Source organism: Neophocaena asiaeorientalis, unplaced genomic scaffold (genome assembly GCF_003031525.2).
Source record: "Neophocaena asiaeorientalis asiaeorientalis breed wild unplaced genomic scaffold, Neophocaena_asiaeorientalis_V1.1 scaffold212, whole genome shotgun sequence".
Classification (NCBI taxonomy): domain Eukaryota; kingdom Metazoa; phylum Chordata; class Mammalia; order Artiodactyla; family Phocoenidae; genus Neophocaena; species Neophocaena asiaeorientalis.
This window is the reverse complement of record NW_020174046.1, coordinates 2,976,548-2,989,884: the sequence shown is the minus strand read 5'-3', so window position 1 is coordinate 2,989,884 and position 13,337 is coordinate 2,976,548. Positions and strand designations below refer to the sequence as shown.

The 13,337-nt window shown below is 41.9% G+C and overlaps 1 protein-coding gene across 5 annotated transcripts in view; it reads left to right on the top strand.

Annotated features, from left to right (window-relative positions):
• The window catches only part of KLF12 (KLF transcription factor 12), a 440,360-nt gene extending 427,535 nt beyond the window's left edge, over window positions 1-12,825 (top strand). For 3 of the 5 annotated variants that reach the window (XM_024753929.1, XM_024753927.1, XM_024753928.1), the window contains exon 8: window positions 11,833-12,825. In XM_024753929.1, coding sequence (XP_024609697.1) covers window positions 11,833-12,014 — 182 coding nt within the window. In that variant the 3' untranslated portion in view covers window positions 12,015-12,825. The remainder of the gene's footprint in view (window positions 1-11,832) is intronic. The other 2 variants (XM_024753931.1, XM_024753932.1) reach the window with 1 other exon arrangement.
• The last annotated feature ends 512 nt before the right edge of the window (window positions 12,826-13,337 follow it).

Here is a 13,337-nt window from a genome sequence, read left to right as displayed (position 1 = left end):
TGCTGTTTAGAATTCTTATTCCTTCCTAAAAATGTATGCCATTGTGTTTTCTAAAATGCAGTTCAAGCAAATAACGCTCAGGCACCAGTGATTCTTACCACCACTAGATGGCGAACTACAACCAGATGTTGGGTCTAGTCTAAGAGGGTCCAAGGAAGAGTCAGCTAGAACCCTCTAGTGGTACGTTTGACAGGGCGTGATGATCACTGCTCTGCAGAATATTATAATTTAATGATGAACAAGGAAACGGCAAGATAAAGATTTAAAACCAGATTTTTAAATAAGTAGTTTTGACCTATAAAAATGTTGTTTCAGATGAATCTGAAAATTTCAACTTGGTATCCTGCTCTCTAATAAATCTGAGGCTCATTTAGCCAATCTTGTCTAATAATCATTTGAATTCATATGAAAACGATACACCAAAGTTTTAAAAATTAGTAAATATAGAGAAGCCCCGTGTCTTATGTCTGGCTTTAGCAAAAATAATTCATATCTGAATTTTACACATCAAGGAAGTTAGCTCATATGGATGCTTTAAAAATTTTAACCAGTTTTGATTTAAACGTCTCTAAAATATGTCCTTCCCTACCTTTACAAATGAAAGAGATGATGTATTATTTAGCCCTTCCCTTGAGGAATGAAGACTTTGTAACTAATATCACGTGCTATAATTAATATCAGATAATGACTATGCGTGCGCGCGCGCACACACACATACACCCCAGTCCAAAATGCTTGTGGATTCCATGCTTTTTCACTTTCTTTCTTGTCTCATTAATTCTCATTGCTATTCCTATATTTCTTGCTTCTAATTTGACATCTTATTTTATTGGATGACATTCTGAAATGATTTGATGATATCCTACAAAGAAAATCATGAGCTATGTGACAGCTGTGCATCTTGGTGGCCTTTTGTTCACAAGTCTTGGGGTTGCTAGATCTTACCTTCAGGCGATGGGGTGCTACGTATACTTTCACATCTATCTTCATTAATTAAATAACTCGTTCTATATAAAGCTCCACGTCAGACCCTCTGTCTAGATTCATTGTTAGATAAAGCATAGGGCTTAGGGATGCCAGGATAATGAATCACTTAAGAACAAACTGACGTTTTTCAGGTAAAAATCCTCTGCAAATAAGCTGTTTGCAGATCTTGGCCAGAGAGCTCACAGATAGGCTCCATATTGGTAACTGTGAAGAAATAGGAAACTATCATAGAAATAGCACTAAATTTGAAGTCAGGCAACAGAAATTTGTCTGTGGCCCCTAACTGGCTTGTGAACTTAGACAAGCTACTTAACTCTATGTATCTCAGGTTTTCTATTTTTTTAACTTTGAACATAAATATAGCAAGTTGTTGCATAATTACCACAGGGGGCCTCATTGTTATATCCCCAGTGAATACAGCGACTAACACATTGTAAGGACCCAATCATTATTTGTTGAATTGAAATTGTGTATGTCTGGATATTGACGTGGATAGTTATTATTAATATGAGCAGTAGGTTCAAGGCAAAAAAGTTTGGATAATTTAATGTATCGTCACAATCAGCTGTAATTACATAATCTCTTTACTTCAGACTCAACTAATTTAATATTTATATAATGCAGAAAAAGTTGGGGTAAAAGTATTATTTTATCAGCCCTTTGTCATCATTTTTATAATGATAGTATATATAATCTTTTCAGGAACGTATTTTAAATGCTTAGTAAAACGTAGTCTTTTATTTGAAAGGACCTATTCATAGACAGATTCAACAAGACAGATATTTATTGAGCATTTTCCATGTCTAAGGCACTATAGATTTTTCTTGAAAAAGGCAGAACCCCCATCTTCAATGAACGTCTCCATAAGTATACTAGGTAAGATGCATTGAACAGTCACAACGAAGGCCGGTCTACAAAGTCATATAATAAAGATACAAGCAGAATAACAAAAGAACACCATGGGCGTTGTCTGTTATGGCCAGGGAATTCGGGGACACCTTTCTAAGCTGGGCATGCAAGGCCCTTCTCATCTGACTCCTTTTCATCCGTCAAACCTCATTTGCTGACCCCGTCCCAATTTCCCCCATTCCCCACCCACACAAGTGAAGCAACCTCCAGACATGCCCAGCTGTGTGGAGTTCATTTGTATGTTCTTGCACCTACCTGAAATGGCCTGCCTGGGCACCTCCATTTTTGCTTCTTGAGTTGGTAAACTCCTATTTATTTTTGGAAACTGCCTCAGTGTCACCTTGTCTGTGAAGCTCTCTGACCACCCTCCTTCCCTAGGCAGGTAGAATTTTTTCCTCCGTGACCCTGGAACACTTGGACGTTTCCTTGTTGCAGCAGCACAGTGGGCAGAGAGGAAAGCATGTGGGAAACAGTGGAGCAGTAGAGACAGGAGGGCATGGCATCTGCTTGGACGTGAGGGCAGGGGAAGGGGAGACTTTGAGGACATCTGGGGTGCATGGTTAGGAAGGAATGCTGTGAACAGACATGGAGACCAGCAGTGAGAGAGAACTGATATTTCCTGAGGACCTTCCAGGTCCCAGGCACAGTGCCCCGCTCTGCTAGTGCTTTACATATTTTAATCACATCTGTAAATCCCCTGGAAGGTTAGAGCACTTGTCCACTGTCATGGAATGAACAAGGAAGGAGTGGAGCTGTGATGCAGACTCTAGTTTCTCTAGAACCTGTGCTGCTGTCATTACACCTGGTCTCAGACAAGTTTGCTAATAACCTGCCAGTCTCTCCCACTAGGGCCACACTCCATGCAGGTCTAGCTAGCGGTTCCTACCTGTTTAGAGTTGGTCATTAAGGTACTTGGAAGTATCAAGATAGCAAGTGATTGGTAAATGGCCTATTTTTAAGGATTTTCATCATAATGTGAACTGATCTTTTTTTGTTGGTTTTTTGGTTTTTTTCGGCCATGCTGTGTGACTTGTGGGATCTTAGTTCCCTGACCGGGGATCAAACCTGGGACCCCTGCAGTGGAAGCATGGAGTCCTAACCACTGGACCACCAGGGAATTCCCAGTCTTTCTTGAAAGTTGACTAAAGTTTTGCTTTGTTAGAAAGCCAGTGAGAAGACTGGCTTTCTAACAGGAGCATTAATAATTAAACTGGAGGTAGCAGGACATAAGACAGGGAAACAGAGCAGTAGAAGTTGAAAGGTGAAAGGTGGTGAAACTCTAAAAAGAGGCAGACCATCTTCATAGAGATGAACTGGAGGGGACATTTGGAAGGCAGAACTGGCAAATGTAATAATCGGGTTGGGGCAGGTAGAGAATAACCGATAGGAAAGAGTCCAAGAAATCTCGCCAACTGGAGAGATGTATGACTTGCTACCTGAGTAGATGGGCTTGTCTTTTTTCCAGATATCAAAATAGAAGGAGGAACATGTCCCATCTAAGTGGTAGATGCTGAATAACGTTTTGGTCACATGGGGTTGCTTTCGGGCTGCCAACTGGAAATGTTGTCTCCTCTTCCATGGTGCTTGGGTGAGAGACGGAGGCGTAGACACTTGGGAATCTTTCCCTTATAAGTTGTGGTAGAAGCTGTGGAAACCAAGGAGAACCTATGCAAGTGAGAAGATGTCAAAGCCCAAATCTCAGTAAACATTTATGTCAGCGTCCCCAGCCTTTTGGGCACCAGGGACTGGTTTCGAGGAAGATAATTTTTCCACGGACCAGGGCGGGGGATGTTGTGGGGATGATTCAAGCGCATTACACTTATTGTGTACTTTATTTCTATTATTATTACATTGTAATATATAATGAAATAATTACGCAACTCACCATAATGCCGACAGGAGGCGGGGCTCAGGCAGTAATGCGAGGGATGGGGAGCGGCTCTAAATACAGAGGAAGCTTTGCTCACTCTCCCACCACACACCTCCCGCTGTGTGGCCTGGTTCCTAACAGGCCACGGACCAGTACTGGTTGGGGGTCGGGGACCCCTGATTTATGTGACAGGTAAAGGAAGGCGTCTACAAAAGAAACTGAGGAAAAGGTAACCAGAACCAGGAAGATAAACGTTGTCCCTACATAGAAATATAAGCTCAGCCACATAGAGTATTATCCTTAGACCTTGAACTTTTTACTTCCAGTAAAGTACATTTTTATTATAGGGTATTTTTTTTTTTTTTTTTTTTTTTTTTTGCGGTACGCGGGCCTCTCGCTGTTGTGGCCTCTCCCGTTGCGGAGCACAGGCTCCGGACGCTCAGGCTCAGCGGCCATGGCTCATGGGCCCAGCCGCCCCGCGGCATGTGGCATCTTCTCGGACTGGGGCACGAACCCACATATGTCCCCTGCATCGGCAGGTGGACTCTCAACCACTGCGCCACCAGGGAAGCCCTATAAGGTATCTTTAACTTCATTTACATTTGACTTCTAGAGGAGAGGGGCTAGCCTCTGGGTTAACACAGTGTTTGTCCTGTAAGTACTAGCTCATATTCTGTCAGTGTGCTTGGCCAGTTCTGACTGGATATCTTGGTTTACGAAAGCAGTGATTTAAGGTGTTGAGAGGCATTGTAGGGTAGTGGTTAGGATTGTGACCTTGGGTGTCAGGCTCCCTGGGTTGAAATCCCCCCTCCATCCACCACATACTAACTCTGGGTGAAGTGGGGTTGGTTACAGCAACTACAGTTAGGGTCGAAGTTAAATGAGTTCAGATCCATAAAACTCTTAGAGCTAAGTGTGGTAGATGGAAGACGCTATATGCTGTAGCAAATATTATTTTCATCAAAGAAATCCACTATATAATTGCATGAAAAAAAAGCCCCACTTGGTCTTGTTTACACATAATGAAAAGGAGAATTAATTCAGTCCAGACAGTTCCATAGGGCAGATACTAACATACTGATCACTTGTTCGATTGAATTGACAAGACCAAACGGATCAAACAAATTATAGAATAGGTTGGTCTACTTGGCCTGTAAAGGAGTTTTATACTTAAAACGTTAGAAAAAATCAGGATCAGGATCGGCATCCATTTTACCTGCAAATCTTAATTCCTTCCTTAAAAATAACAAATGGGGGCTTCCCTGGTAGCGCAGTGGTTGAGAGTCCGCCCGCCGATGCAGGGGACACGGGTTCGTGCCCCGGTCCGGGAGGATCTCACATGCCGCGGAGCGGCTGGGCCTGTGAGCCATGGCCGCTGAGCCTGAGTGTCCGGAGCCTGTGCTCCGCAACGGGAGAGGCCACAGCAGTGAGAGGCCTGCTTACCACACACACACACACACAAAAAAAATGGGATTTATTTTTAACTTTATGTTATTTATATTTCTTAGCAGAAACAGAAAAACATTGAACTCCATAACTATAGAATTCAATAGCCTTTATTGAGCACCTGTCATTTGCCAGGCACATGGCATGTGTATTTCTAAGTTTCACAGTGGGAACAGTGTTCCCATTTTACAGACGGGGAACAGAGTTTCAGAAAGCTTAACTCTCTAGCCTGAGATCCAGTCGCAGATTGGAGACTGAGCCTCATTTGACCGTGCATTCCGCTTGATTTCAAAGCCTGTGCTGTTTTCTGCCCCCTTAACACCAGCAAGAAGGAAGGCAGCCTTGTCTACCCCTGGACAAGTCAAGGGCCTTGTAATCTCAGCTCTAGGTTTCTGTTTCCTCATTTTCAAAGGACCTAATTTCCTTCCAGATCTAAAATTCTGTGAACTTTTATGAACTAATGTAACAGAAACCAGAAAACAAGATAGGAATCTTGATTCTGGGGTTTTTTTTTCCCCTCATATGCAAATACCATTCCTCAAGTGAAACAGATTGTCACAGCAAATATGTTGGGCCTTGAGTGTAATGAAGCTCATTTGTCAGTGTCTGGGGCCCCCTGACTTTATAAAAGTTAAACAGGGACACATTTCAGAAATGCACTTCTGAACTGAAGAAAATGCCTATGTTTCCTGTTGCCAAAGGTGTTTTTTTTTTTTTTTTTTTCGGTTGCTTGAGAAAATAATAGAGAGAAGCTGATGTGAGGACATGGGCGTTTTGTTTGACGGGGAGCTTTTGCAAACTGCACATTCCTTTTCTGTTGTTGCTCACACGTCATTTTAATATGAAAGGGCACCTGTCTTTTGTCTCAGGACACATTTACCTTTCAGCGTTTCAGATGGTGAAATGGGAGGTACCCGAAAAAGTTATTTTTGTTTCCTGGGTTTTGGGAATCCATTCAATACCTGATGTTTTCTTTAGACTTTATTATGCCTTCTGCTGGGTAAATGTCATGGAAATGCACTGAGTGACTCTTAATCCTTTTCTTTAACCAAAATTGAAAGAGGCAGCAGTTCTCATAATAAATCAGTTTCTTGACTGTTTCAAGAAAAAAACCCTGATGAGAGTTTTCATTTTCCCAGGATACTTAATTAGAATACTAGAATACTATTTAAATAATGCCTGTGAATACACACACACACACACACACACACACACACACACACACACACACGGGCCAGTGTGCATATAAAACTGTTTCTAACATGAACCCCAAATGAGGAGTTAAAAAGAGTGTTTTCGAACAAAAATTAACAAACCCTCTTTTTTTGGTATGTTCTCTTTTTAATCTTTACAGGACTCTTTCACTTTAGAATAGGAGGGCTTGCTATTAGTTTCAGTTAACATTTTTCTTTTTCAGAGGTTTCATAGTTCAGTTCAGGTTTTATAAAGACCTGAAAGAGGACAGATTGTGCTGAAAAATGGTCAAAAGGTGGAAGTGGCTTACGGGTTTTTCATGGGACATAGAGACCTTCACTTCAGAATTGAAAGTCTAAAAGTTAATAACTACACTCCGAGGTGAGTGTAGTGTTAAGCTACCAATTACCCAGCTCAGGTCCTTTGATTTTTTCCTATACATTAGCAACTTGATGTCTCGACTCAATCACTTACTAAGACTTACTGGTAAGGACGTATACCACACCATTCCCTATCATTTTTTTATTTCACAGGATTAACATAAGAAACAAAAATCAAAGGTGATCTGATGGTGGAGTCAAAACTTCTGATTATTTTGAAAAATATTTAAATACATTTTCAAAGACTTTGCTACTGAGGATTCTAAGTGTAATTGTGGGTTAGACCGAACAAACAAACAAAAAAGGTGGGCATGCTTTTTTTATTTTTAGCTTATTTCTAGTGAAAACAGTGTCGAATAACACATCTGCAGAATTCTAATTCAAATGAGTTTAAGGACCATTCGCTATTCCTGAAGAAATCACTGGAAACAGTGTTTACTGTCACCCCCATTCAGCCTGACACAGAGCAGCTGTGCACAATAGCCGCCCAGACCCTGGGAGATGCTTGACTACTATTAGTGTCCAAGCCAGCTCTTTCCATAGGAAAATGTTCATGGAAAATTCACCTACCGTTCTGTCCTCACCACTGACTTTTTTCACTTTAAAGTGAGCTTTCTGTTTTCTGGCAAGATTTAAAGGAAAGAAGGGGGGATGGAGGAAGGATTCTGTCCTTTATTATATCCTTTCAGGGCTCATTTATACATATTACAGTGTATCTTACAAACTTATTTATCATCTTAATTAGTTTTTACTCACATCATGAAGTTAGTGTCTCTTATCTTAACTTGTTTATAAGATTGTACCCTTTAAATAGCTTCAAAGCACAAGCATAAAATATAATGTTCAGTTTTAACATAATGTAGTAGCCACTAGCATTGTTCTTGTATCCACTTCTAAAACTTAACTAGTCCAATGAGAGAATTTATTGACTTTTTTTAATGAAATGCTAGGCACTAGGTGGATATAATGGAAACCGAGGTCCCTCTTGAGGGAGGGGCAGAAGCCTGCTCTCTGCCTGGTCCAAGCAGCCATCTCATCTCCATAGAGAGGAGCCACCCCTATAGCTCAGCCTCTAGCTGTGAAGAGAGATTTGAAGGTCTTATTTTCTTTTTTCCCCTCTTCTTTCTCCTGAGTATGGAGAGAGAATACCCAAACTCTGGTTTTATTCGTGAGGAAATGGGGGCAAGAAATATTATACAAGAAATATTTGGGGATATTAAAAAGAAAGCATATATTTTTGTAAGAAAAGCTTCAAGGAAAACTCATCGATCACTCAGATAATTAAGTTTATTATTTTCTGATCTAGGTCCTCCCTCCCCCCACCCCCTAGATGAGAATGTGTTCATTCTTTTTTACGTGCCTTCATTCATCACTTAGCCCCTAATGGTTTATAAGCTTATATATCATTTTCACTGGTTTTACTCATGAAGTAGGGACGTATCTGCATCTTGCATTTTGGAGGCACTTACTGTACCTGATTTCACCTCGCAGAATACTTTTCAGGTTCTGCACTGAGTTTCCTGCTGCACGTTTGTGGGCCCACAGAAATCCTCGCCATAGTTGTTGCTTTCTCTGCCTCTCCGCCCTTAAGACATCCACCTTAGAAATGATGCCAAACATCTGAGCTCCTCTTTTCTGATCCTTCCTTCCCTATGTCCTCCTCAGACTAAGAAGAATTAATCGCAGCTCATCACTGAGCACGGTGGCCATGGTAACACAACCGTATTGAAAGGGTGGGTTGGAGTGGAGTAGGGCAGGGTCGGGCTCCATCACTGTAGAATCAGTGCTCTTTTGGTTAGCGGGTAAAGTGTATAGAGACGTTCCTGACCCTTCTCACCCTCATAGCGAAGGCCTTACTCATTATTGTGCTTTTATAATGAGCAGAGGAGATCCCGAAGGCTTTTAAAACCCTGACTGAAATGGGTGAGCCTTTTCAGAGAATCCCTGATTCCTCCTTGTCCAGAACTCTCTATTTAAAGCATCGGACATGAACTGTCACGTGTATTCATTACCAAGAGGACAGTTAGAATTTTAATCGAGGAGCCTGAGTTAAGAATAAGTGATTATCTTATAGCCAAAATATTCCCTCACCCACCCATCCCAAACTAACAAGGTGTGTTATATATCCTGATCAAGTTAACATAATCAGGAAGCCTGACAAAAGCTGAGGTGCCCATCCCTTACATCAAGAGTCGGCCAGCCTTCTATAGTAAATGGTTTAGGTATTGCAGGCCATGCATTCTCTATTGCAGTGTTCAATGCCTCCATCCCTGGAAAACAAGCCGTAAACAATATGCAAACAAATGAGTGTGGCTGTGTTCCAATAAAGACTTATTTATGGCCACTAAAATTTGAATTTCATGAAAAGTATATACTTTTCACATGCCACGAGAGAGCCCCCTTTTGGGTTTCTTTTTTTTTTCAACCATTTAAAGGTGTGAAAACTACTCTTAGCTTGCGGCTTGCACAGAAAACAAACCACAGACTAGATTTGGCCTGGGGGCCACAGTTTACCACCCCTGCTATAGATTTTCAAGTGAAAAGGGCACAGCTACCGTTATTAAACAGCCCAAGTGAAAGTAAAAGTATGTCTATTATAATTTGGAAGAAGAAATTGGAGAATATTAAATGCCGAAATTGGATGTACAAGGAAATTCAGAGAACCCCTGAGACAACAGGACGTCCCTACGGTGGCCATACCAGCCTCCATCATCCTTCTTGAGGTGAGACTGAAGCCCTGTCTCCCTCTATTGCCTCTCTTTACTTCCGGGCCCATCCCAGTTATGGAGCCCCTTCCTGCCTCTCCATCTGCAATGCCAAGGTGAGGGTCCAGCAGCTTTTCTAACCCCAGTCATACTCAGATGACACTTCCCCGCCAAGATAGAAACAGACGTCCTCCTAACACACAACTGAACAATGCTTTTCCCCAATTAAGGAAATCTTTTATTTTTTCCTTCTTAGGCCTATGCTCTCTGTGGCTGGTTCCTTAGTAACACAGGAGATAACTAGGAGATACCTGTTGGTGACAAGGAGTCAACTGGCTGAGCTCAGTGCCCCAAAGATGGATGTGTTTTTGAAGATATGATTTGTATCAAGCTCAGCTTATTAAAACCCATGCTCATGTTGTAAATTTCAAGAAAAAAAACCATATGGTGATGACATGTAAATAAAAGCATTTTAACAGTTGCCATGGATATACTGTATAGTGGATTGCCATTGTTTTTAAGTTAGGGGTTTTGCTGATTTTTTAAAATTTCTGTTAAACTCTGATCAGTAGACACCTGTAAATGCAGATTTTTGTCTCCATAGGACATCCAAAATGAGTCGGAAGTTGAGGTTTTGGATTAATCCAGTCAGTAGGCATCTACCTGACAGGAGCCCTTTCAGAGTAACCTGGAGCTTTCTGTGGGCCACAGTTAGTGCATCTGTATTTCTAGATTTAACTGGGCTGTACTATTCACTCACTTCTGTGAAAGGGCCACTTGATCCTAAAAGGACCCCTATGGTTAACATTTATTTAACAGTTGAACAAAAACTGCTGGGTCTGGTTCATCACCTGTACTTCTCCCATCACCTGTACTTCTCATTCACAGGGCTTAGTAGTTTCCTGTGTACACGCCTTTGTGTGAGCATGTCTGTGTGTGCTGCAGTTTTATTAATTTATTCAAACACTGTTTGGCACATACTTTTAAGCTCTGAGGATAGTAGAGGCGTGATTCTTCATCTCTGCATATTCAGAAACTGGTAGAGGGGAAAGACATCTAGACAAAATCTGTATGATCTATTGTGGTAGGCGACTTAATAGAAATAGGAGTTGAATAATTTGAAAGTATCTAAGAAGGTGGAATCAATGTTGTCTAAGGATGTGACAGAGTTTAGATGGGGAAAGAATTATCCACTCCCCTAGAACACAGTGAAAAGCGCTGCATTTGGAACCAAACACATCTATTTACTGGCCTCAGGCAAGTTACCTTACTCCATTGAACCTCAGTTTTCTCATCTGTGAAGTGGATTTAACAAAAGTCACTTTGCAACTCTGTACATTGGGATCAGCAAACAGCTCCTTTCCCTGTCTTAGGCCCTTTCGCCAGACACCAAGCAGCATTTAGTTGACTATTGGATGGAAGCGGCAGAGGAGAGATCAGTTCTTGTGGGGTTGCATGAGGACAGCGCTTCCATTCTGAATGAGAGCCAGGAAAAAGCACACCTAGGTCAACTATTGTCCCATTCCCCCAGGGAGCTCTTTTGGACAATGGATAGCATATCTTTTCCCAGCAAAGCCTTTGCATATTTTACTGTCCTTACGAGTTGACTGAGGGATCTGGTCAAATTACATACTTCTTCAGACTGTTTTTTACTGTGGGTTTCAACACTAGGACCAACTTGATGATTCCTTAGGGCTTGCCCTAATTCTTAAGTCACTGAAGAAGATGTTGAAACTTGCACTATTAAGGTATCTAGGATTCTTTCCCAGTAGACAAACAAACAGTAGATGTTTATAAATAATAAGTACTTAATACCTAATTTCTGGGGGTGGTAGAGTGCTTACCTTTTAATGAAATTTTGTGTGACTGATAAAAGGACATTGTACCCTAAAATAGCCTTTAAACATCTAAGTGATACACTGTTTGGAGGAATATTGCAACAAAACATATAAATCACTACCCTTTATAATTCTTTGTGAGTTTTAGCCCTGGAGTCAGTCAACCCAGGTAGAGCTCCCTAACACGCCTTTCCAGTCTACCATGGTGATTACATCCAGTAGCAATCAGTCTATACCTTTTGATATTTTGACTGCAAAGTAACTTACCCATAACTGAGGATGCAAGTGTTAACTAACCTGCCCAGTGTCACAGCAAGAGAGACGAAATTGAACCGCCACCTGTCTGGCCCAACACCAGCTGGTGGGGTGATTAGGTTTCCCAACCAAAGGATTACCAAATGGAAAATCCATTGAGAACAGTCATTTCCCCAAATATCACGTTGGGATGGTTTTTCTGGAGAAATGATGGAGCACCAAAGTGTGTGTCCCCTTGTTTCTTCCAGGAGAGAAACCCTACAAGTGTACCTGGGAAGGCTGCACCTGGAAATTCGCTCGTTCGGATGAACTGACGAGGCATTACCGCAAACACACGGGAGTGAAGCCATTCAAGTGCGCAGACTGTGATCGCAGCTTTTCCCGGTCAGATCACTTGGCACTGCACCGCCGGAGGCATATGCTGGTGTGAGGAAGGCTACCTGTCCAGCTGAGTGTAAGAGCTGGATCTCTTAGCGGCACCCAATTCAGCAGGGCTGAATCCCCTTCACAGTGTTAACACAAAAGGGCATCACCATCCCACGATGTCTGAAAGCAGAGCAGGAAAAAGAAGTAGTAACACTTCTCCTTTCGGTCTGAAGGTAACCCCCATCATGACTACACGAGAAACAACTTCATGTTGGCCTGGGAGATCGGTGACACAAATGCTGAAGAGACAGGCATTGTTTTCCGTGCTGTGTCCTCTGCCATTTCAAGATGTTTGTAGTTTGTACATTTTCTGAGCTGTCAGACGTTTTGTTATTGATACTTTAAAGGTCATCTACCACAAATTGATGGCTAGAGCAAGACCTTGTAAATTTGAATTATTCTCCCATCATCCCACCCCTGAACCCGTTTTTACAAAAGTTTGAGTTACTGTCTAAGTAAGATAGAACCCACTTCCAATCTGTTACCAGCAAGCAGCCTGAAAGTAGAAAAGAAGAAGCTGTTGGAGAGGTTCCATTACCTGAAAAGAAAGGAGCGCTCAGGCAGCCCTTTGCAATAGTGATGGCAGCCACTAGATATCACCCGCAACTTGTCATTATGCCATCCATGCCCTGGAGAAAACCAACATTGATTCTTTCATTTGTTTGTTGTTGATCGTTTTTGTTTTGTTCTGCTTCTGTTTTGTTCATCTGTTCGAGCAGAGGGGCAGCGACATTTCAGTTGGAGTCTAGTCCTGGTGTCTGCCCTGGCATGGACGGGCACAGAGCTGTTCTGTAGTTGAATAGGAAGAGCCTGTCTAAAAAAACTACTGCCCCACTTCAAATTGCAGTGTTCTGTCACCTAGGCATCATCTCTTCCTGCCCCTAGTATTTGATTACAAGGAATCGGGGGGAGGGGGGAAACTTTCTTAGACACACTGGCACCAAGGTAAGAGGTGGGGCTGACCAGGCAGTCAGTGAACATGAAAAAATCAGACAAAGCAGAGATGGAAATAATGCGCCTCTTGAGGAGAAAAGCAATAACGAATAAAAGGACTTGCCTACAATAACTTCACTGAGGACTCATGTTACCGATTTTCATACTTACTAAAGGGATTGTAAAAAACACCCCAGCATTTTAGAGGTCTTGGTTACATTTGCAGCACTGAGGTAATCTTTCTGCTGTTTGTTGTCCTCCTTGGTTGAGTACCACAATTAAAGATTATGCTCCCCCTTTTCTTGTTTGAAAACAGTTATTTGGTGACTAGAAAGGCCACGGAGGCATAGCAGGGAATTAACTCTTGGGTGAATGGGTCAATTCTTGGAACCAA